Source organism: Gavialis gangeticus, unplaced genomic scaffold (assembly GCF_001723915.1).
Source record: "Gavialis gangeticus isolate Ggan-Ray unplaced genomic scaffold, GavGan_comp1, whole genome shotgun sequence".
In the NCBI taxonomy this organism is placed as follows: domain Eukaryota; kingdom Metazoa; phylum Chordata; order Crocodylia; family Gavialidae; genus Gavialis; species Gavialis gangeticus.
This window is the reverse complement of record NW_017729030.1, coordinates 16161249-16184803: the sequence shown is the minus strand read 5'-3', so window position 1 is coordinate 16184803 and position 23555 is coordinate 16161249. Positions and strand designations below refer to the sequence as shown.

Genomic DNA, 23555 nt, shown 5'->3' with positions numbered 1-23555 from the left:
GAACACCTTGCTGGGGTCATTTGACCCCAGTACTCTTTCCTGCCATGGCAGGGAAAGATCACTAGATGATCTTCTCAGGTCCCTTCCGACCCTAGAAACTATGAAACTATGAAAAATCAAAATAAATGCTTAAAAATAAACATTGATTTTAGCTGCCAAAATTATTAAAAAATAAAAATCTAATTCTGCCAAGCCTAGCTATAATGTATTAAAAAGGAAGAGACAATTTTTGCCTCTTGGACGTTTCCTGGAGCATCACAAATACAACAATTGTCTATCCCTACTTAAAAAAGAAAAAGTGTTACTGTACAACAGTGATTCTCAACCAGGGTGCAACAGCATTATGGGCCCTTAAAATCCTTTCAAAGATGCTGTGGGCTGCCACGTGATATTAGCACTGTTAGATATGCAAACATGATTCCCAAGATAAACCCAGAAATTTCAAACAGGAATCCAGGGGTGTAGGTTGTAGCCGTGTTGGTCTAAGGACATAGGCAGACAAGGTTCTTTGGGTAAATCCGATATCTTTTATTAAACCAACTCAGATAGTTGGAAAAATTCTTCTAAGCAAGCTTTTGGGTACAAATGCCCTTTGTCAGGCTGAGAAAGCATCTGCAGATGGGCTGGGCTCTTCCTGGATGGAGTGGTAAAGCAGCCAGAGGCCAGTATGTATGCAAGAAAGTCAGTAACAAATGTAAATTGAGGTGGTCAGTAGGTGAGAGACAGGTGAGGGGTGGGGAGGGGGAATTAATGTAGCTGTAGTCAAAGGATGAGAGACAGGAGCATGGGGGGAAGGGAATGAGAATGGTAAAAAGTGGAGGGTTTACCTGGGGAGTCAGATGTTAGGCAGGTTATAATGTGTCATAAATCCAATGTCTATATTTAGTCCATGATTTTTTTTATATCCAGTAGACTGATGAAGTAGAGTTCATAGGCTCGTCTGTGAAAGGTATTTTGTAAATTCCCTTTGAGGATTAGAACTGAGAGATTGAAGAGAGAGTGGTTTTCTTGTGAGAAATATGCACCCATGTGTTCATTCTGGTGCAGAGTTGTTGTTTAGTTTCTCCTACATGTTTTCCATGAGGGCATTTGGTTCACTGGGTAAGATATATTACATTTATGGAGGTAAAGGTGTAAGATCCAGGAATGGTGATGGTTCTGTTGTGGGGGGTAATAATTGTGGGGGTGCTAGAGATCTGTTGGCAGGTTTTACATTTCTTGTCCTGGCATGGTCTGGGTCTGTTCGGTGTGTTTTGAACTATAGCAAGTTTGCTTCTGGTGATGAGGTTGGTGAGGTTCAGTGCTTGTTTAAAGGATAGAATGGGTAGTTCTGGGAAGATCTCCGAGAACTGGGTCTCCTTCTAGAATCCATAGTGTCAAAAACACTCTGCCCTGCTGTGGTCTTTCTCAGTTCTTTACAACAGAATTACTCTACTACGTTTCTATGTTCAAAAAAATTCAGTGAAAAGTAAGACCCAGCGCTTTCCAACAGGTGCTTTGAATAAAAAAAAGGTGTTGCATCGAAGAGCCAACATGAGGTCTTGATCATTCACATTTATTAAACGGAAAGTAAAGATCTGATATGAGCCCAGTGATCACCCCCAAGGTAACGCACACGCAGGCGCACAGCTGCTGCAGCAACAGTGGAGTACCGATGTTGATTATTACCTATCCAAGGTACTGCGGGTCTGCTGCTGATGGCCAGTCGAAGCTTCTCCGAGGTGGTGTTATCTCCAGAAGGGGGTCACCGGCTTTGTCCTTTTGGTATGGTAGGTTGGGTGCTGGATAAAAGGGGTGCCGCCAGGACTCACTTTTCACTGCCCTATACATAGAGCTACAGCCCACCCTCGTATACCCTATAAATACACCGAGGCTCCAATAAAGTTCAAACGTATATCACAAATTCATGATCACAACAAAAACAAGATTAACAGTAGGAAATGTACATAACATCAAGCATGAACACTGGTTAACTGAAATGCAGCATAAACAGAGCTGCCGGGGGCAGCCAAGGGCCTTCACAGGCTCCCTGAGCTGGAGTGACAGTCAGGCCCTCCGTGCTTTCCCTCAGACGGACGGAGAGCGAGGGAAGGGTGATAATTACCAGATGATTGAGGTCCTGATCCAATAATACTTTTTCAGGTAAGTATCCAATTATAATCCAATCTGATAGGTCACCCCTCTCTCGATCACTGCTACAGTCACTGCTCAAATGCCTCAGGTATGATCACCAACCAAGTAAGCTCACACACCATTCCAATCTCAAGTACTCTCAAACCTCCGTATTCCATTCGCGCACTGAATCACGCCTCAGTATTCCTTAAATACTCACCAAAATCACACCATGTGTCAGTCATTCTTCTCACCAGTCATAGTCCTGTGCACACGACACCCTACTAGCGTGCTCTCGGCACTCAGGTGTAGCACACGGTGCTCTACTGGACCACACAAGCTACTGTGCCGGCTCCCAGATATAAGTGGGTCACTGACATCATCAAGGTGGAAAGTCCAGCTATTCTAGAACCTGCCCACGTCTAATCAGTGCACACATGCTCAGGAGGGATCTCATGCTGTGGACCACATCCAACAGAAAGCTTGTGCTATGCTCGCGCACGCGTGTGTATATGTAATCTATACTATTACGTGTACTAAGTGTCATCTCCATTAGTAAGTATGAAGCCTAACTGTGACAGATGAAATCATTCAGAGAGGGAGTTGGGTGAGAGAACCGAGTTCACCAATGTGTCTGTGTGGGTGAGGTGCTGCCTGCTGGCCAGGTTTACATGCAGCGTTACCCTTCAGGCCATTACAGTACTGAACATTTTAGCAGGGCATAGCCATGTCGGTTAGTTCTGGACTCTCGAGTCCTACTATATATAAGCCACATTTGGCCATTCGCACCCTTTGGTATTGTCTGTCAGTTTGTCATTCAATGCAACGAAGACAAGAAGTCAAGTAAGATATGGGACAAAAATACGGAGTAGGAATGAGAGGACACGACAGCTGCTTATTGCGTTCCAGATCTCGACGTAACATGGGAACTCAGCAGAATTTCAATGTGTGCAAGAGGAAATGATCGCCTATGACCCCAATATAGCAGTGAGAAAAGCAGCCAGGATCCACAAAAGAAACACCAGCAACATAAAACCACACCTCATGGATGAACGCTGAGCCTTACAAAGACAGCAGCAACGACAGCAAGAGGAATGACAACGTGCAAAAAACCCAACAGCCTATGCAGAGCAGAATGTATCGTATCAGCGCTGCCAATGTGCAAGACAATTGGAGGGGGAACGTGAATGAAATGCATCCTATCAACATCAGTGATGCTCAAGACAGCAGAGGAATGTCAACAGGAGCAGCAGCGAACTGCAGAGGCAATGAGAAGACAATATGCTCAGCTTGATGAGGCAACACAACATCAGCAGCAACAGCAAGCTGCAGAAGCCAGACGATGTCAGTATAGAGCGCAAGATGAATCAACTCACATTCTGCAGTGGGAGCAGTGAGCTGCACGTGAATGTGCCCGCTTCAGCCAGCTTAGTGATCAGGAGCAACTGGAAATATGACAACACTGTGCTGAGGCAGCAAGAAGTTGTCAAGCTGAAAAGAAGACTTTAGAAACTGTGAGGGTCTCATGCACACAGCTGAAATACTTGCTGGGCATCATGAAGTTCATGCTGTAGCACTTGCAGGATGTACGCCATGCAGTCATTGCAGTGCATATCTTTGGGCACAGGAGCACACATAGACTTCAATTTGTTGTTGGCAGGGACAGCTGAACCTAACTTTAGGGAAGATACCTCCTGTAGGGACCCTACAGTACAAACTACATACACTCTGGGCAGATCCAGGGCAAACCCAGTAACAAAACCAGACATGTTGTATATGTGGAAATGTTGTAAAGTTCTTACAGTAAGAAAGTGTAATATGTTTCAGGATTTTGTGTATATGGAAGTGTTGTGAACCTACTGAAGTTCAATAAAATGTGATCTCAAGCATGTCGCACTAGGCTGGAGATGCCCAGGCGTGGACCGGCCGGTGGGGTAGGCACCGACAAGGGCACGGCTTGAGTTATACCAAACTTTTTATTTCTACTTAACAAAATTCACAAAACACTTTGCTACTACTACTTCCCATGCTAAATCTCAACAACTTACATATATAAACAATTAAAACAATTACAAACAGTTAACAATGGGGAATTGTGTCCGTTGGGTCATGAGGTTCAGGCCAAGGCCCCTTGCGTTCAAAACCACGAGTGGTCTTGGTGCGGCTAGCCAGGGCCCTAGTCTCAGACCTGGTCAACGGCTCATAGATTTCTTATGGTTGGTCCAATGGGTCACAAAGTTCAAACTAAACTCCCTTGCGTTCAAAACTACCCTGTGAGTAGTCTTGGGGCAGCTGAGTTTAGTTCTAGCCCCAGACCTGGTCAGCGGCTCATAGATTTCAAGAGGCTGTTTAACAGTTAGGCTTGCATGCTTACCACAAAGGCAAACAGGAGCAGCTTCATGGCTGGGGAACGCTAGTCACTTCGCGGAGGCCTCAAAAACCAACCCGAGATGGTGCTTGGGGAGGGGCGGCCCTGGCGGGTGATCAGTCTGCAAGCCCTTTGACACTTGAAGTTTCGTTCGGAACTTCTCTCATCAGGGCTTTTCCTGTGACTGCTTTTGTACTGTTAGGGTGTAGCATTTCATTTCCAGCGACCAATCAGTCGTCTTTTCCCTCAGCAGTTTGTTCCCAGTGACCAATTGTGCGCCATATCAAAACTTTGGGCTGCAGTGTTTTGTTTCGACTCACACCAGCTATTATTACCTTGCTTTTGTTTGTCAGGCAGTTTCGAGGCGGGTGATCTTCTGCTATGTGAGGGTAGCAGATGCCACTCATTCAGAGACCTTTGCATCGAGGCCTAGCACACTGCTGACTTATAACGCAGCCTGGCCATTCATCCGAGTGTGCCCGTGACAAAGCAAAAATTGACTCATTGGATCTTCATGCGAGCAATACTGCATGGGGCATCTAGTGTATATATATAATATACACATACAGATACTGTAACAGGGAGCCAGAGGTTTTTGTTACTGTAAGAGGAGAGTGCAGCAAGCCAAGCTTAAGGTATGGGCAAGCAGCTGAGGAAAAGCAAACTGCAGTGCAGTAAGCAGCCAAGAGGCAGATCTCCAGGTAACTAACGGCTGCAAGCAGCCAGGTTAGGCTGCAGCAGAAGTGAGCAGACTGGCGGCTAACCAAAAGGGCAAACCCCTGTGTGTGGCTGGAAAGTGACATGATTGGAAGAGGTGGTGCTTCAAAGCATATAAGCCCAGAGCCTGAGGCAAAGCAGGTAGTCTAGCCCAGTGGTCTCCAAAGTGGGGTGTACGTACCCCAGGGGGTGCACAAAATAATCCATTGGGGTGCAGGAAGAAAACATTAGAATTTCTATTTTTATTTATATAAATGTACATATATTGGGGGTGCATGCTCAAAAATTTTTTACTGATAGAGGTGCGTGATCAAAAAAGTTTGGAGACCACTGGTCTAGCCTTGCATGCTTCAGGGAAAGGAGCTCCTGGGGAAGAAGACAGAATGGCAGGCTACAAAGCTACTTGATAAGAGCTTTGAAGAAGAAACTAAGGGAGAAAATATGGCTTGTGGTGTGGCACTGACTCTTAGGTTTAAAATGGGATTCAGGACTAGTATATAAAGGATTGACATGACAACTTGTTGTATGAATGACAGAAAGATTTTTATTTATGACAAGTATTCACTATTAAATGAACACTGCTAAAAGCAAAGCCCAGTATATTTAGCTGTGAAAGTGATAGTTATCCTCACAGGCAAAGAGGCAGTCTCTGTCTTTCAGCTTCTCTAAGGTGTGGCTCCAATCACCCAAAGTTCAGCTGGGCATAGCAGTAGTTCTTGTCAAAATGATCCCCGCCTCCCTCCACCAGTCCCACAGAGCACAGCCTGGTGGCCTGAGGTGGGGAAAGCCAGGGCTGTGCTCCCATGGGGCTGTGGAGCCGCTCCGAGCACAGCCCTGGCTCTCCTCTGCCTCCCACCACCTGGCTGCTTTGAAATTCGAAATGTTTCAAAACTTTCGAAACGTTTTGACTGCCCTCGTTTCGGTTCAAGGCTGTTTTGAAGCCCTTCATTTCATTTTGATTTTGCTGTTTCAAGCTCAAAACAAGTTGAAACAGTGTCAAAACTAAACAACCAGTGAAGCTTGGCACAGCCTGGAGAGCTGCTCCTACAGGTAAGTGGCGGGAGGTGATTGAGGTCCCCATGGGAAGGGAGTTAGACAGGACTGGGGCTGCGGCCAAGCTGGGTAGTGTGTGGGGATTGGGGCCTGGTGCTGCAATGCATGGCCACAGGGCCCTAGTGGGACAGGGGACGGGGCCACAGGCGGCTTGTCTGGGGGTGGGGGCTGGGCCCAGCTCCCTGCTATTGCGCACACTGCTGGTGGGGAGAGGGCATGTGCCCCCCAGATGTGTGTGTGGCATGGGGGGTGGGCCGAGTGCGTGACCCAGCATGGCAGGGCGCTGCCTGGCAACACATCATGTACACATGCAGGGGCGTTGGTGTGGGGTTGTGCCCATTGCTGCTGCCTCACACAGGGGACATATTGCCACGACAGTGTGGGGCTCGCAGCGACAAGCAGCTTTCCTGCGTGGCCCCACTTTCTTGTGGCGCTGGGTCACACCTGCTGAGCTAAAGAAGCCCCAGGGGAGGGCAGCAGGGCAGGAGCCCGAGCCCAAGCCCACAGCGCTCACCCACTCCTGCCCAGTGTACAGTTCTGGGGGGCACGGGAGTGGCGGGGCGGCGCTCCCCGCTTCTCCCTGGGGCTTTCCTGACACGCTTGTTGCTCTGCCCGGTACAAGGGCACGCAGCAGTTTCTCCGAACTTCTGCCGTCCAGAGGCCAAGCCCGTGCGGACGCACTCCGTGCCAGGCTATCGGAGCGCACCAACAGCAGCTGTGACTCCTTCCGCCGGGACTGCCTCTTTCCGGCCATGGCGGCTGTAAAGGTAGGTGGCGCGGCAGCGAAGCCGCGCGCCCTCAGTGCATAGGCCTAGCTGGAGCAGCCCGGCGCTTCGCGTGCTGCCTTCCCCGGCAGCGGGACGCTGAGCTTCAGGCTCTGGGCAGCGTGGGGCTGTACGTGGGGATGACCCAGGGCTGCAAGGCAGAGCTTCCCAGCCCCGGGCAGCATCCACCCTGCCCCAGCCACCTTGGTGTTTCTTTCCAGTACCGCAGCACCGGGGTGATGATGTGTGCCCACAGGCTTCCGGGGTGGGTGCCCACTGCTGAGCAGGGAAGAAGCAACCCGTCCTTCCCTCGATACCTTGCCTGGAGCAGGGCCTCATGAGGTGCCTTCCGGCCGTACTTTGCTATAAACCTGCTGAAAAGCCTGCCAAAAGGGGAGGGAATCAGTGGATCCTCCTCCTTCTCCCCAGGGTTTTGTGGCTTCAGAGGGACAGCTGAGAGCGAGGCTTGGGTAGCCCTCCAGGGACCCAGTGCAATGGGACTAGAATTAAAGTCAAGACAACCGCTGCAGGCAGGAGAACCTGCTCCTTTGGTCTCTGTGCCCCTGGTCCATGTGTTGTGCCATTACATGTATTGCACGGTTGCCTGGGTAATGGTGCAGTTCATTTAGGCTGGCTATGCATGCATCTTAATGCTGGTGTCTTAAAACAAGGTTCATTTGGCTAGGAAGTTATTGCTGGAGAATGTGCAATGATTTCACAGTTGATTTTGGTCCAGCTTTAATTGGCATGGATAGCCTGTGTCCCCACAGCTGCCAGGGGTGCGTCCTGTAGCTGATGTGGGGCACAGCCAGGGCTCATTTCAGTCAGCTGTGGGACTGGGCTCTGGCTACATGTGGGCTGCAGCTGGGCCTGAATCCTATTTGCCAGTGCAGGGGGAGTGTGGGGTGGCAATCCCAGGTTCCCCCCTGTACTGGCAATAAGACATGATAGGATCTGATGCTGGATTCCACAATCACACCTCCTGCTGTGCATGTGTGGTGTGGCAGGAGGTTCAATTGTGTGGATCATGCAGTGGATCCCATAGCACCTTTACCTGCACTTGGTTCCCCACTGTAAAAATGGGCATAATACCTACCAGAATACTTCCTGACTTAGGTTGGTGTACTGCTCTAGGAATCAATACATTAAATCTTTGGGGTGTTGTTCAGTGCCCCTCTCCCCTTCCCCCCCAGTGCGATAAGAGCCATATGAGTATCTTGATGCAGTTGCATCTGAGGGGATAAACAAAAATTAGACCCGAACTTAAGAGGTTAAGCAGGCTGCCTTAATCATTTTTAGAAGATTCGAGTAAAATATATTTTAGAAAGTTTACATGCAAAATATGAGGCCTTTGTAATTTTTCTCCTAATAAAGATAATTTTTTTTTTCTTTTTTACAGCTGCTTTTATTTTTCCTAAGCATTGAGGGAAGAAACTGAGCTGCATTTCATTTTACAATTTCTGCAAATTGAGGACTAGTTTTGGTGTCAGCTATGTGGTTTAAAAACAAAATACTCAGTAACTTAAACAATTTGCCCTTTTGGGGTTTTTGTTTTTAGAATATCAAAGAATAATAAAAATGTTATCCTGATTTCTGCAAATATATTAATTACTCTTCTGGTACTTGCTAAGTGGCATACTGGAACAAAATTCAGTGGGTGGTTTTTGTTTTTGTTTTTTGTTTGTTTGTTTTTTTAGACCTTAAGTAACATTGTTGCACTTCTATTCCATATTAGGATGACTGTAGTGTATTCGAATTTTGAATAACAGATATTCTATAACACAATTCAGGTATAGGTTTTCAGGTAAATAATTCACACAGAAATTCCAGCTTTCAGGAGTCATGATTATTTCCATGAAGAAACAGGCATTCCTTCCTCCCCCCCCATACTCCTAACACCAGAGACAAATATCCTACTTCATGAAAAATATTTGAACACATCTCTTGTGGCTTCTTTTCATGTAAACCTGCTCTACATCAAATGCATTCAGGGTTGTGGTGAGAATGCACTAACAAACAGAAGCACAAGATGGTGCCAAAAGGAGAATGGTATCTTGTTAAAATGAGGGAAGTATGGCTCCCATCATTATCTGTGCGAGGCTTTTTCATAGAAGAGTATTTGGCACTTAGTGAAAAACATGCATTCTGCTTATTGAAAAAAAGATGTCCAGTGAGCTAATAGTCATAGAAAAAGAGTCAGTGAGGCTTTTATAAACACAGGGTTGCAGAAATCAAGAGACTGATAGAGTGTTGTCTTGTTTAAAATTCAGATCATTGAGATTTCTGCTTGCTGGACATGGGTACATGTTTTGGTTTTTTTTCATTTAAAAGCTACTGATCCTTAACTACTCTGAGAAGGCTTTGCAACTGTGCTGACAACAGGCCTGTCATTCACATGGTAGCAGCTCAGGATGATTTAAACTTCTCCACTTAAAACTGCAATAGTCCTTGCAACAGTAGCCAGCAATTAAAAAAGCAGCAAGCTTTTTGCTGTGTATAACTGATAGCAAAAATTAGTTTTTAAATGGTAGTGTTTTTATCAAAGTAAAGCGATCAACTGTCTTGGATACTCTAGGATGAGCCTGAATTTTGGGAATCTTAGTGTCCCTGTCCCCCTGCTTGCCTCCCAGGCCTTCCTGAAACAACAATTTTGTCCTGAATTTGAAGAATTGGTCTAGATCAGTACCAGGAGATGCCATGCTCACAGGTAACATTACAGCAGTATAGACTCAGCGATTAGATATTTGGAGCCCCTGTAGCATTACTGGCCATAAAACTGACCAACAGCCATTCATTGCAAGGCTGCCATTAGTCTAGTTGTTAATAAAGAGAAGAGGCATTACTCAAACCTTGCTTGAAAACTTCAGCTCTGGTCCAGCCTCATCTAGATCTGCATGATAGTTCATGGTGCCGAGGAAAATGGCTATATCACTTCCACATTTGGAAGTAGTCATGGGGTTACTTCCTTAACTACATTTGCATATCGGTGCAGGCAGGCCAGCAAATTGGTTCCATCTCTCAGCATCACATGACTTAGCACAGTGCCAACTAGCTTGGGCGCAGTGCTCGTGACCACAGCTATGTGGCCCCTAATAGGCAGGTCACCATGCTGTGGTACTCACAATAACCGGAAGTCTTGTAATCTGCTTTTGGTTTTAAAAGGCTGTGGAGTGTTTGGGACTGTGCCTGTATTTTGCTGTCTGTAAGCTGCATTGTGCAATAAAAAATAGCCTTTGCAAGAGCCTGATCTGACCTAAGTTGCAATTGCATCAACCTCCAAAAAACCAAAGATGTGTGCTGGGGGAATCCAGACTCAGGAACAACTTTCTTTCTTGCTATATTCCATAAAGCTAAACAAATTTTCCATAGTTGTCAGAAATTCTATGTTGGAATTAGTTGACTCTAGTCAAGCTGCACCAGCACCTAGTGGTGGGGTTTTGTTTTTTTACATCCTGAGCAGAATTTTAATTATATTGTTCGTATTATTACTAGATGAAGATGTCTTTGTGGGGTTTATGAAAACTATTCCCCTACAGAAAACCACATATAGAATCAGGAAATAGAAACATGGATGCTTTCTTTAGATTTTTGCATTTGTGTAAGATTGCTTGATAGCAAAACGGACACTGCTGCGATGCGGTATTGCAAATGTCCTCACTGAAAAGCTGTACCCATGCATCCTTGTTGTTTTTATACTTACCTGGATGTGTCATTTGTACTCAGATGCTCATTTTTTTTTCTAAAATAACATGAGAAAACTTGTCTGCCTTTTGCAGGGAATTGTGGGAAGGTATTGGAAGACTTCCTGAAGGCAAATGATTGGTGTGTATTCTTACTGTAAAGTGGGAGAATTCTAGACCAAGAGAAAGCAGTTTCTGGATTTGAACTTGTGGTCTCAAAGTACCTCCAAATCTTAGGGAAAGATTTTGGTGTTCAGGTTATATAGGGTTTGTGGCTGAGAGATAGGTAAGGGCCTTATTTTACTGTGCAGTAGATATGTTTTCTCCCATCTTCCCCATTTCCTCTTCTGGTTTATCTAGAGCTGGTCAAAAGTCAGAATTTCTGTTCTGTAGGAAATTTTTTCATTCCATTGTTGGAAATAAATTTAATATAAAAAATTTCAAAAAAACAAAATAAGTCACCCTCTACCCAAATGTTTTAGGGTCTACCCAAATGTTTTGTTTCAAATACAATTTGTCATTTGATTTTTATTATTTACATTTAGATTCAATTATTTTAAAATATTATACCAATATAATAGGATTGACATGCAAAACAGTTATTGGAAATTGTCAGTCTAACTGGTTTAGTAGTGAGTATTTGCTTTGCTCTTTGCCAATAATCAGTATTATAACTGGGCACTTGATCTTGTTGGAAGGGCTTATTGTAGATGAGAGGAAAACTTAGGCCTCAGCTTCCATTCTGAGTCAAAGCCTTGGTGCTCAGTCTTATTGTTGTGTATCGTATGACCTCATATAAGACCTTCTGTGGGGCAGTAAATAGGTTTGAAAGACTCAGTATCTTGCTTCATTTGGTCCTTGGAGCTTAGTAAAATTTATTTCTGAGGCCACACAGCCAAAAAAATTGTCTGACAGTCAAATCTAATTAGTTGACAATTCACTAAAATGATTCCTTGTCTTTTCCATATATAACTTGGAAGCAGCAGCTGCTGGAAAGTTATTTATATATGTCTGGTTCCAGTTTTTGTGACCACCACAGTGTGGCATATGAGTCTTTTCCTTTCCATGGTAGGATAAACGATTAACCAGTAATTCTTTTTTTGTGCTGTTTTTATAGCTTTTTAATTGGATCTCTATTTAAGCAGGGAAGTAATAGTCAGTACCTTATATTTGGCAAATTAAATAGCATAGGATCTAAAGTCTGCCTGTAAACTTACCTATATGTCTCTGGGGGTAACTGCTTTGATGATAATGACTGGTGCTTCTGGGGTCCATGGTTCTGTGTCGTTTCTAGAAGAATGACTCAAAAAAATTCCTTGCTGGTGACCAGGAACTGAAGGTAAGATTTAAAATGCAGTGTGATTTCTAGAGTTCTAATATGAGCTTTTGTTTGCTTATTTGTAAGATTGGAATTATAGGTGGAACTGGCCTGGATGATCCTGACCTCTTAGAAGGAAGAACAGAAAAATACATTGAGACTCCATATGGCAAGGTCTGTATAATTGTTTTCTTACTGTTTACTAAGACACGCATTTTTAGATGTTTGCTTGCTCACTGTTGAATTTTTCAGTTTAGGTCCCTTTCATAAAAGGGAGATATCACAAGATCAGGTTTTTTTCTTCCATTCCCGTTTGTTGGCCAGTTAATGGCACTGAGAAAAAAGATCATGTACAGAAGAAAATAAACTCCACCCTGAACCTTTATATAGTCTGCTCTTTAAACATTAGGGGTGAGATTAGAGGTGCCACACAGAATTGGTAGTCCAGGAGTGGGATGTAGTGGCTTTAAGTTGCCTTTGCATCTTTTCTGTTTTTGGCTGCCCTGCAGCTCCTGGTGTATGTTAAAGACCTTCCAAAGTTGCAGCAGCCCACTTTGTTGGGGTATGGGGTAAAGAGATTCTTTAAAACACAACCTGTATGGCTCTAATTCAAGGTTTTTAGAACTGTTTGGTCATGTCCAGATGTGTGTACACTTGTGGTTTACAGCACCTCAAAGCTATTTGAGCCACCACAAACCATACACAGGACATGTGTACCCACTTGCCATGCTGCTAATTTGCAGCACAGCACCAAAATTTGATATTAGGAGATCCTGGTGTCAAAACCCCCCACCCCTAAAAAAAAAAAAAAAAATGCATAGCGCAAGTGGTAGCAGCATGTGCTGCCAGAAACAGAGCCTGGCCAGCTGGAGCCACACTTTGGTTGCTGGCCAAGCTCTGAGTGACTGGACTGGTGCCACTGATGCCCCGGTAGGCCCCCCAGTAAGGTTGCCTCACCTACCCCACCCAAGTTAATATGCTGTGTGCTGGAGCACTCATGTAGGGGCATGCCCTGAGACAAAAAGCAATGGCACAAATATGTGCTACTGATAACTGTGGTGCAGGAAATGCGTGCTTCTGCATTTGCATGCATGTCTGGACATGCCCTTTATGTTATTTCAGCCTTCAGCTGCAGGGAAGAGAATGCAGCTGTAATGAGGATCTTGTCCTGCAGTTATAAGTGTAGCTGACTCTGCGTAGGCTACCCTGAAAGCCAGACCTAGCCCCAAAAGATTTTACAGTTTATATAGATGAGGCAGATGAGGTGTGGAAGACGATGCATATTAATACTCACATTTTACAGATGAAGAACTCAGATAAATGACTTGCCTAAGGCCACCAAAGAAAATTTGTAGAAAACTTGGGAATAAAACTCAGATCTTCTAAAATACCATAAAACCCCATTATAATAAACCCTCATAGAACCAGGAGAAAAGTTCATTAAAGATTCACAGTTGCTGTAATAGAGTTAATCAACTTGTTGCATTATCATAATGAAAAAATCAGTTCCTGCTGTTGGGACTGTTAGAAGCAAGGGATTTTTATAAACAGGGTTCATTCTAGTGAGGTTATACTGTATCTCCAGAGACTGAGTAGCGCTTAGAGTGGGCATCTGTGAGACCTTTGGCTGCATGTAAATCTGCTTCTACCACTTGAGTGCATGAGGCATGCATGGTATGTAGCAACAGAAGTTGTTTCTTGTGGAGGAACTTGTAGTTCTTTGGCTTTCAGATGCATAAGAAGGGGTGGTGTGCTGATGGGTGTGCATGTGTTTAAAATCAGTTACTTGAGTCATCTTCTCCCATACTAACCTGCTCAAAAGGTTGCTGTTTCCTCATGCATCATATAATAAACTCTGTTTTACTAAACATAGCATGAACATTTGCAGCTCTGTCTTCCTAATTACTTCGATAAAATAGCTGTCAATCATGCTTGTCTTTAAAAAGGAATTTTTTTTATTGATAAATTGGGTTTCTGTCTCTCTTTCCCCCCCATACCTGCACCTTTAAATTGTGTTTTGAAGGAGTGACATTGTTTGGGCTCTCCTGATGTTAAGCAGTCCTCTAAGTGATAAGTCCCCAATAGACAGTCAAGTCAGAAGTTTCAGGATTACTCATCACTTTGTAGGGGCAAGCTTTTGGTCTCTCTTCAGGGTTGAATTCTGAGACTTCTAGGAAATATTTTGCTGACCTGGAGGACAGAACTCAGTTCTAAAATAGTTTTCAAGAGTCAACAGGAAATCTTTGTGGGCCAAATAGTTTTCAAACTCTTCTTTTGTTCTTTTCTGTCATATCAGTCTACTGGCTTGATATTTTCTGTCATAGGCTTAAATACTCACCTTACAAGCCATGGTTTTCTCTTCTGCACTGCAGTCAGCTTTCTAAACATGTTGCAAGACAGCTAGGTCAAATGAGATCAGAATTAACTTCTTCTTCCAACCTCTCAAATGCTGACAGCGGTTCATTTAAATTTTCTTCATTTTAATCAAATCATCATGGGTTCTTTCAAAGAACTCTGCTTTGTGGGATACTGCTTCTGTCTGTATGATTGTGTTCGGTTCTCCATCATGATTTGCATAAATAAAGTTTAATTGTACTGTTTTTGCTTTGTTTCCTTTTCTGCTTTGCATCATCAGTTAATGTTCATTTGGTTTTATTTAAATTGTATTTAATGATGCAAATATTAGCATACTTAGAAATCCAGTATTACTTTAAAAGCTTTACTTAGGGTGTTAGCTTTGTTAGATTTTTTGCCTGAAAGAAAAAAATATGCTACTAGGGTTTTAAATGTGTCCTAAGGAAGCTTTATTATTTTACCAGATGCGTGCCTCAAACTAAACCCCATTAGGAAATTGTTCCTTGATATGGCAGGGTTAACAAGGCTGGAGGAGAGATCATAGTTACTGCTCCACTCAGAAGAAATGGTCTTTTTTCTGGGTTACCTCCTAATGGATTACAACCTCTGATTTATCTTTCCATTACTTCTTTACCACCCATTATAGTGCATCTTGCTTATTCATCTTGTTAAATTTAAATATTGTGTGAAGGTTTAGTAATGCTTGTAGCTAGCAACATAAAATTTGCTGTTCTAGGTTTTTTTTAACCTTCTCTTGTCACCTCATTTTTCACATGATCATTGTTTACCATATGTGATGAGAAATGTACGTTCTCAGTGAGCATGCCTAAGATATGTGTTGTACAGTTGTTTACTGCTTGATACAGCAGTTGCTGTCATTAAGCCTGCAGGTTGAAGCAGGCCTACATGCAAATAGAATGGCTCTCCAAAGTCAAGATAATCCGAGGTCAGACTGTTTAGCAACTTCAGATCTGACCTACTCTACTGCTTCTGTGTCATCCCTGTATCCCTGCATCAGTTCCACCGAGCCACTGACTGCAGTGGATATGGATAGATGCAGTAGTCAAGTCTTTTATTTTCCAAATTTTTGTCTTGGTGTGAGTGAGAGAATTTCAGTAGATCTTACTCTCTCAGGCTTCCAAATATATTTTGTTCTCCAAAGCCACATCTGGTTCAGAATAGCATGTAAGGATTTGATAAGGGAAATAACAGTGTTAATGTTTCAGATATTAGCGGGCTAAAATCAAAAGGGGTCTTTTAAAGGTTTAGGATATGCTGCTATTCTAAAAATAAAATTTTTGGAACAGTCCCTTTTTGTAAAAAACCATAATTCTCTGAAATTGATTGACAGAAAAATTACAAATATGATGGGTGGTCCAATAAAACATGACATTTGAAATGGGTCATATGATGAAAACAGCCAAATGGAGTTGTGTGATGGGGAGGAGAAGTGTTTCTCAAAGACTGCAGCAAGGTGAAAGATGTCTCTGACTCGGATGTGATGATAATCATAGTAACTCTGGGCCAATATGTGATGCATTAATAAAACAGCACATGTAAAGTCAAATGACAACTGAAATAGCGCACATATCATGAAATTACAAAATGTTTATATCAAATATTTGACAGCACAGTATTTCTAAAAATGAATGTGGACATTTTAAAAATATATGTTAATAGTTAATGAATTAGATTTTTTATCATGAAGGAATAAGTAGAATTAAACATTTTATAAATGGGCATGTTTGTTTGAAGACCCAAGATAACCCAGAAGTGGGTTTAAAACATTAATGCAATGTTTCAGCTACATCAGTAAAAGCCAGAATTTAAGAAATTAGTAATGCTTGCACTTCTATTTATTTTAGTCAACAAACTAGAAATCAACATCTCTGAAAAGCTCTTGAACTTTTTGATAAGGAAACATTTCAAAGATAAGAGCTAGAAAGACAATATACCTACTAGATTACATAGGTTTGTTTCAAGCAATGATATTTCTCTGTGAAGGAGGCAGTACCACTGTTGGGTAAATTTGGGAATTGATTTGAAATACTGGGCTTGTCAGACAGCAAGTCAGAATATAAATATCAGAGGTCTAGAGAATATGGTGTAGAAGGAAAGGTTGGAAGAGCTAGGATTATCTGGTCTGAGGAAACAAACACCAAGGGGGGGATTTGATAACCGTCTTCCTATACAAAACTTGTTACGAAGAGGATGGCAATTAATTGTCCCTTGTGTTAATAGACTATAATAAGGGAGACTTGGATTAGATATTAAGAAGAGCTTTCCAACTATAAGAGTGGTTGAGCCCTGAAATAGGTTACTTAAACAGGTTGCAGAATTTTCATCACTGGAAGTTTTTAAGTGCAGGTTAGAGAGCTAGTTGTCTAGGGTGGTTTAGACAGGGATGTTCCTACTTTGATCTAAGTGGGACCACATGACCTCCTGAGGTCCCTTCCACCTCTGTTTTCCCATGATTCTGTAGAATAACAGGTTAGTTGGATGTGTAGTTGAATAACCTTTCCTTATGTAGAATCATAGAAAATCAGGGTTTGAAGATCATCTGGGTCTAACCCCCTGCTCAAAGCAGGACCATCCCCAACTAGATCATCCCAGCCAGGGCTTTGTCTAGCCGGGTCTTGAAAACCTCCAAGGATGGAGATTCAACATTTTCTCTGGGCAGCCTATTGCAGGGTTCATTAACCTCCTGGTGAGAGTTTTTTTCCATAATATCCAACCTAAACTTCCCTTGCTGCAACTTAAGACCATTGCTTCTTGTTCTGTCATCTGGCACCGCTGAGAAGAGTCTAACCCCATCCTCTTTGTAACCAGTGTAATGCTTGTCCTCAGAAATCCTACCTTTTCCACTGTGTTATTTTCATGGCCACCAACGTATAAGTAAATATAAAATGATGTTTTATAGTAGTAAAGGGTATAAGAGATTATGGTTAAGGTAGGTGGCAGAGGAGAAGTTAGCAGGAGGGAATCCAGCTACAAAATCTCAGTACTTGCAGATGTCTCTCAGACTGTAGCAGCCTAACTCAAATAACGCTGTAACAAGATAAACAGTATTATTTGCAGGGTTAACTGTGTATCTTTGTCTGCACATGTGTGTCTCTGACTCGTGGGGTTCCCAGGAAAAAATCTAGTATTTTTTTAAAATATAAAGTGGTTAAAAAGAGATTTTTCAATGAAGGGATGCCGTCTGTTTTTGGTAAAATAACCAATGGCAACATGGAAAACCGAAACTGCAAGGACAAGAATTTTTCAAGGTAATTCAAATATATTTTGGTGTCTAATGTATGTATGGCATATTTGAACAGCTGTATTATATAGGTGGTTGGCGCTTATATTAGCTTGCTATACGCAAATGGTGTGTTCCCTGTGGTTTCAAAATGTGCCAAATCTTCCATTCCCAGTAGTTTACTTATGAAAGTAAGTACAGCAGTTTGTTTTTTTTCATAGTCACAAAGTAATTAAGGCTTCTGATCTCATTGGCGTGTTGCAACTATTTCTTGTTTACTTGTTTTGCAGCCATCAGATGCTTTGATATTGGGGAAGATAAAAAATGTTGACTGTGTGCTTCTGGCAAGGTAAATGAGCTCTTCAGAAGATTTTGTGGGGTGTTCCTGTCTGGAAGTTGATTTCCTCAAAAGTTTTCCACTTTTTTTTTTTTTCTTTTTCTGTTTGTGTCAAATGGTTTAACTTCTAGTCATGACTGATGCTTATTCTGCTTTACGGGAAAGCCCCTAACGTAAAAGTAGCCTTACTGGCAAAAACAGTCTTTTTTTCTAGTTGTAACAGTGTCAGCATTAGCTACACTTTAGCTTCCCCTTGTTCTCCTCCAGGCCATGCTGATCTCAGGTCTCCTGCCATCAATTCCCTCCCTCCAGACTGCAGTTTCTAGGCCAGTAACTGACTTGCCTTTCACCATGATCAGGTTAGCAAGTCTACCTTTCGCTTAGCATCTGCTGTTTCACTCTTGCTTATATAATGACAATGTCAAACAGTGAGCAGCCAGCCAGCCTACAAACCATAGTAGAATTTATTTCATGCCAAAAGTATTGCTGAGAAATTATATTGTAAAACATTAAACCATCAACGCACATTAGTTTACTGTGTATTGTCTGTCACCTGTATGGGTGCAGGTAGGTGCAGACGTCAAGTTCATAAGTTCTTTGTTCTACGCTGTCTCCAGGCATGTCTCTCAGGGGCCAGATTTGGTAAATCTCTCTTTTTGGGACAGTTTCAGGCCTGGTTTATCTGTCAAATGATGCTGCATGAATTGTCCCTCAATTATTTGAAGAATGCAAAGATGTAAAACAGCCTTTTTTAATATTCACTGCATCCCTAGTGTATAATAGCCTTTGAAGGTACCATGACTTAGGACCTTACATGTTGCACCAATTTATCTTACTACATGCAAGGAACTGGTTTAAGCTATAGGGGCAAAAGAAGAAATTGGTAGGAATTTGCAGTGTAGCTAGAGTAAGCCTAAAACTTCGAGAGTCGTGCCATTGCTAGATTTTGCAAGGCACATTTTTAAAGTTAAATGATCACTTTTGCACACACTCAAAAGACTATCTAAGCTGCTCTTATAACAGAAGTTACAAAAGCATGCCTACAGGGAGGTATTGGGAGAATTGCATGTTTTCTGCTCTGCCTGCAAAGATTAAGGCTAATACTAGAACAATCAAACTTCATTTAAAGAAAGGATGTGGTTTCACATTGTCCCCCAGCAATATTTCCCTGCCTGGTCCCCTCCTGTTGAGAGAGAGAGAGAGAACCTGGTCTAGCATGATTTTTCGAAAGTTCTGTTTTTTTAATTAGAAATCTAGATATTGTCTACCCTGAAAGATTTTCTGGCTTCTGAAGAATTAGTGTAATTCTGACATGGCAAAGGTCTGAAAACTGAGAAATAATGAAAGGAAAGAAGATTTAGTTCTAAAGTTAAAATCTTGGGTGTCAGCCTACTTTTTATCATCACCTGTTTGGCTCCAATGACTAGTTGGTTAAAAAGATTACTGCTAACATACAGCCAAGGTTGTTTAGGTAAATGTGATCTTTTATTAGACTAACTAAATAGTTGGCAAAGTTGTTCTTTGTAAGCATCTTGGCACAAACACCCTTCTTCAGGCACAGGGAGAGTTTGTTGTTAACATGCAATTTTTGCACAAGAGCTAACTATATGCATTTTCTGAGACTTCAAGAGATCTACCAGAACTAGAGAAAATCAAACATAACATTTCTGATGTGTCCCAGACTTTATTAAAGAGTGAATCTCCCCTAATTTTCTTAAGTTGTCATCTCCTCTTTTTCCCTAAGGATCTCCCCTTTAGTTAAGTCACTGACACAGAGGCAGTAATTTCCCAATTATTTTTTCTTTATTGATATGCTTTATCGCACCTCTTAAAGCATCTGCAGCTTTGGCATTGCTCAGTTTGCTTTGATATTGACACCTCTCCTAAGACGCATGTAGGCATCTAGAGTAGCTGCCATCCTTCAATAGTACAGTTTCTGATTTGCTCCTGTATGAAATTTCTTTTTCCTCCATGTCCATTTTATGTACACAAATGCTTTTGCAAACCTCAAGGGGGTGGGTTATAGTCTTCCTAGAACTGTAGGGCTGGAGTGGCTCTTCCAGCCCCCCCCTATACAGAGGCAGGATGCCCTATTCCTGAACCATTCCAAACAGTGTTAACAGCTGTTTGAACATATTGGGCAGATGCTGCATTTGTGGTTTTGTTTTTCTCCCGTTGTATTCTTTTCCTTAAGTTATGCTGTGGCTGGACACAGTTGCTGAATGTGGGTATTACATCTGGTCCGACCTCTCCCATGTTTATTCCTTTGGGTGCTTTATGTCTTCTGTTTTGTTTCTTTGGCTTTTTATGTTGGATTTTTTTCATACTCTTCAAGATTTGGATTATTAAAAATAAGGTCACACCACTGGAGGGAAGTTCCGTGCACTGGAGCCAGCTGCCTTCCCCACTCCCTGTTGCGCAGGTCCCGGGATTCTGCCAGAAGTGGAGGGAAGCTTGGGTCCCAGTTTCCCTGACGAGTCCTGGTACTTGCATGGCAGGGGGAGGGGAAGGCAGCTGCTTCCAGCACGTGTGGAGCTTTCCTCTAGTGGTGTGCAAGTACAGGAATTGCATGAGAGTGGTGGGGAGCCCCAGTGATAGAGACAGCCTGGCTGGGCTGCGCTCAGTGCAATGTGCAGTGCTGGCTAGAGCTGTACGCTGCCAAGTGGCAGTGCCTGCACCAGGTCTGAGCACCTGCAACTGCTGCTGCCACTGCCTGTGGGGCTGTGCATGATGGGAGGTGTGTGGGGGGGTACCCACACCCCCTCCCAGCCCCCTCCCAACCCTCCTTCAAAACAAACACCCTGCCCACCTAGGCATTACATTGCCACTACCCCCCTGGCTGTGGGCTCCGCACTACTATCAGCCCCATGCTCCTGCCCAGCTGCAGATCCCCTGCCCCTGCCCCTACTGCTTTCCTACCTGCTGCCCAGAGTGAGTGGCGGCAGCAGCCCTGCCCAAAAGCTGCATGCTGACCAGACTGGGCTCTTCCACCCATAAGGGTGGGAGTGAGGCACAGTAGGGTATGTTGGCAGGAGGGGTATATACGTGGGCACCTTGCTCCCACGCTTGTGACTGAAAGAGCTAGGGTACAATTAGTTGGTGGGTGCTGCAGGCCAGATGAAAGTGTTTGGTGAGCCACAGGCCGTGTTTTGCCAGCCACTGGGTTAGATATTAGGAAAAACTCTCTCACAAGGAGGGTAGTAAAGTACAGGAACAGGTTACCCTGAGAGGTTGTGGACTCTCCATCCTTAAAGGCTGTTAAGACCTGGCTAGACAAAGCCATGGTGGGATGATTTGGTTGCTGATGGTCCTGCTTTGAGCAGGGGGTTGGAGTACATGACCTCCCAACGTCCCTTCCAACCCTAATTTTTTATGATTCTATGCAAATAGAACTTGATTGTCTGGCTAACATTTAATATCCATTTAATATACCATATTTGACGACTTTTCCTTAAAAGGATGTCATTCAGGAGTAGCTGGGCAAACCAAGTTTGTCATTATTTCTCAAACCTGAATGTAAAATGTTAGGAAAGGCTTTGCTCAAATGGCAGAATCCTATGACTCTCAAGGTTGAGAAAATTTGGAAAGTTGTGAATTTTGTGTTATGATTTAAAAAAACATGGGGAAAATCCTCTGTTCCTGGCATTTCTTGAAGGATGGAATGAGTGATTACAGAAACTCAGGGAAATTTACCATTTTTGTCAAATCTTACTGCTATATGCATTATAAATGCTATGAAATGTAAGCTGTATCTTTTCTGCTCATTTTACTGCTATTGGGTTCTGATTGCAAAATATTATATTTGTTACTTATCATTATTACTACAATGAGGATATGAAGGAAACTAGCTTGACTGGTAAGTTCCATGTTGAAACAAATGCTGACAGGAAAGAACAAGCTTTATGCTTGTAAAATTGAGCAAATTTTGTATTGGAGAAAGGAGAAGAGAAAACACTGACTGTCATACTAATGGGACAGGGCATAGATGAAAGCTGTGATGTGTAAACTTAGTCATTGCATTGGAATGTGGAGGATTCAATTAATGCCCTTTATCATCTAACTTGTTTTTTGTTTTTGTGTTTGCCTTCACTGAAGTATCATTTAAAAAATAAGTTGTATGTGTCAACAGAATTTTAATACAAAACATAAAATGTTACAAATAAATCATACAACTCTTGCTGCATATTGAAAATCCAGTATTGACAATCTTAAATGTTCAAAATGTATGGGTCCCCATTCTTTATGTGGATTAAAGATCATAAGAATTCAAAATATTTTTTTATCTACTACATTTATAAAAAGAAAATTAGGGTATACTTGGATCACTTTTTCTTTTTTCTGGACAAGGAGGACTAGAAACGTAATCTCTCTCTAAAATTAAGGTTGTAGTTTTCAGTTAGTTACAGGACTCCAGGAAACTGGCGCTTTTAAAAATACACCGAATAGTGTGAGAGTGGTTATAAAATTGTGAAAATTAGCAACACTGTAAGTTACTAAAGAACATAGTTCCTCTTAAACACTTACATTTCCTGAACTGCTGGTAGTTGATTTCTTATTTTTTGTTTTTACTTCAGTTTTTATTCCTCTTTCATCTGTCTTTGCAGGCATGGAAGACATCATACCATTATGCCATCAAATGTTAACTTCCGTGCCAACATCTGGGCACTGAAGGAAGAGGCTTGCACTCACCTTATAGTTACTACTGCCTGTGGGTCATTAAGAGAGGAAATACAGCCTGGTGATATTATTATAATTGACCAGTTCATTGACAGGTAAGCAAGCAACATGATTGTGTGCGTGTTTAAAGCAAAACCATTCAGTTTCACTCTGCTGTTGAGTCGCAATCTTCAGCACTTGTGTCAAAAATACAGAAGTATTTGTAAAAAGTTGAAATAGGATCTATAAAGCCCATAGCAGAGAGGATACAAAGCCTACCTGTGGGCCTAAGGAGGCCTGTTCCACCCTTCTCTGAGATGTGTCAGGCCTGGAGAAAAGGTCTTACACAAAGGAACACCCAGATCCTTGAGAACAGCCTCTGGTGACAGTGAACAGATCTCCCATCCTCAGATCCTGGAGAGGAACATGGATGAAGAACAAAGCCACTTGCATGGCTGTGGTCAGTCCTGACTGCCTTATGGGAGAGACCTGCTTGTCATGGGAGAGACCTCTTGTTCACAAGAGGGTTGTCTGAGGGCACTGAGGTAGAATACAAACTGCCAGCAGCCCCTTGAAAGCAGGGAGGCCTGCAACCAACTTTTGTTAGTTCGTTTTGTTTTGTTTTCATTGTCACTTTGGGACCCCTCAGTAACTAACAAGGGTTCATGGGACTCAAAAAGAGGACTGTTTCTCTTACACCCGGACTAGTGCTGAAGACATCCTTGGTGTGGAGAGTGGGTTTGTTTAGAGCTATTGTGCACCCACCCTGGATGGGGGATAGAGAGAAGGAAGTCAGTGAAAGTTACTGTGGGGAGACCGAGTCTGTGATTGAAGGGGAGAGAATTTTAACTTATTTTCACTGAAAGAGTAAGGTCAGTGATTGTATTATGGTATCATCTAGAGCAGGGATTCTTAACCAGTGTACTGTGGTATCCTAAGGTGCCTTGAGATCCT

The 23555-nt window shown here is 42.8% G+C and overlaps 1 protein-coding gene and 1 long non-coding RNA gene across 3 annotated transcripts; one reads left to right on the top strand and one right to left on the bottom strand.

Moving 5' to 3' along the window:
* Positions 1–6876: 6876 nt before the first annotated feature.
* On the top strand, positions 6877–22750 carry MTAP (methylthioadenosine phosphorylase). Of its 2 annotated transcripts, XM_019521980.1 has the most exons (4): positions 6877–7017; positions 12100–12186; positions 17899–17957; positions 22550–22750. In XM_019521980.1, exons 1-4 carry the CDS (start codon positions 7003–7005, stop codon positions 22719–22721), a joined length of 333 nt encoding a protein of 110 aa, XP_019377525.1. In that variant the 5' UTR covers positions 6877–7002; the 3' UTR covers positions 22722–22750. The 2 variants fall into 2 exon arrangements, with proteins under 2 accessions (XP_019377525.1, XP_019377524.1); XM_019521979.1 differs by lacking the exon at positions 6877–7017 and having other exon boundaries at positions 11223–12186.
* LOC109301087 lies at positions 6990–11168 on the bottom strand. Its single transcript, XR_002098426.1, has 3 exons — positions 9864–11168; positions 8111–8246; positions 6990–7397 (listed from the first exon to the last, which is right to left on the bottom strand). It is a non-coding gene; the product is annotated as an uncharacterized LOC109301087 (long non-coding RNA).
* Positions 22751–23555: the final 805 nt, after the last annotated feature.

Excerpts from the sequence above, each read along its gene's own strand:
- MTAP (XM_019521979.1), top strand. The coding sequence starts at position 12,073 with ATGAGCTTTTGTTTGCTTATTTGTAAGATTGGAATTATAGGTGGAACT. Across the intron at positions 12,187-17,898 it reads TTGAGACTCCATATGGCAAG|CCATCAGATGCTTTGATATT; the intron begins GTCTGTATAATT and ends CTTGTTTTGCAG. Across the intron at positions 17,958-22,549 it reads GACTGTGTGCTTCTGGCAAG|GCATGGAAGACATCATACCA; the intron begins GTAAATGAGCTC and ends CTGTCTTTGCAG.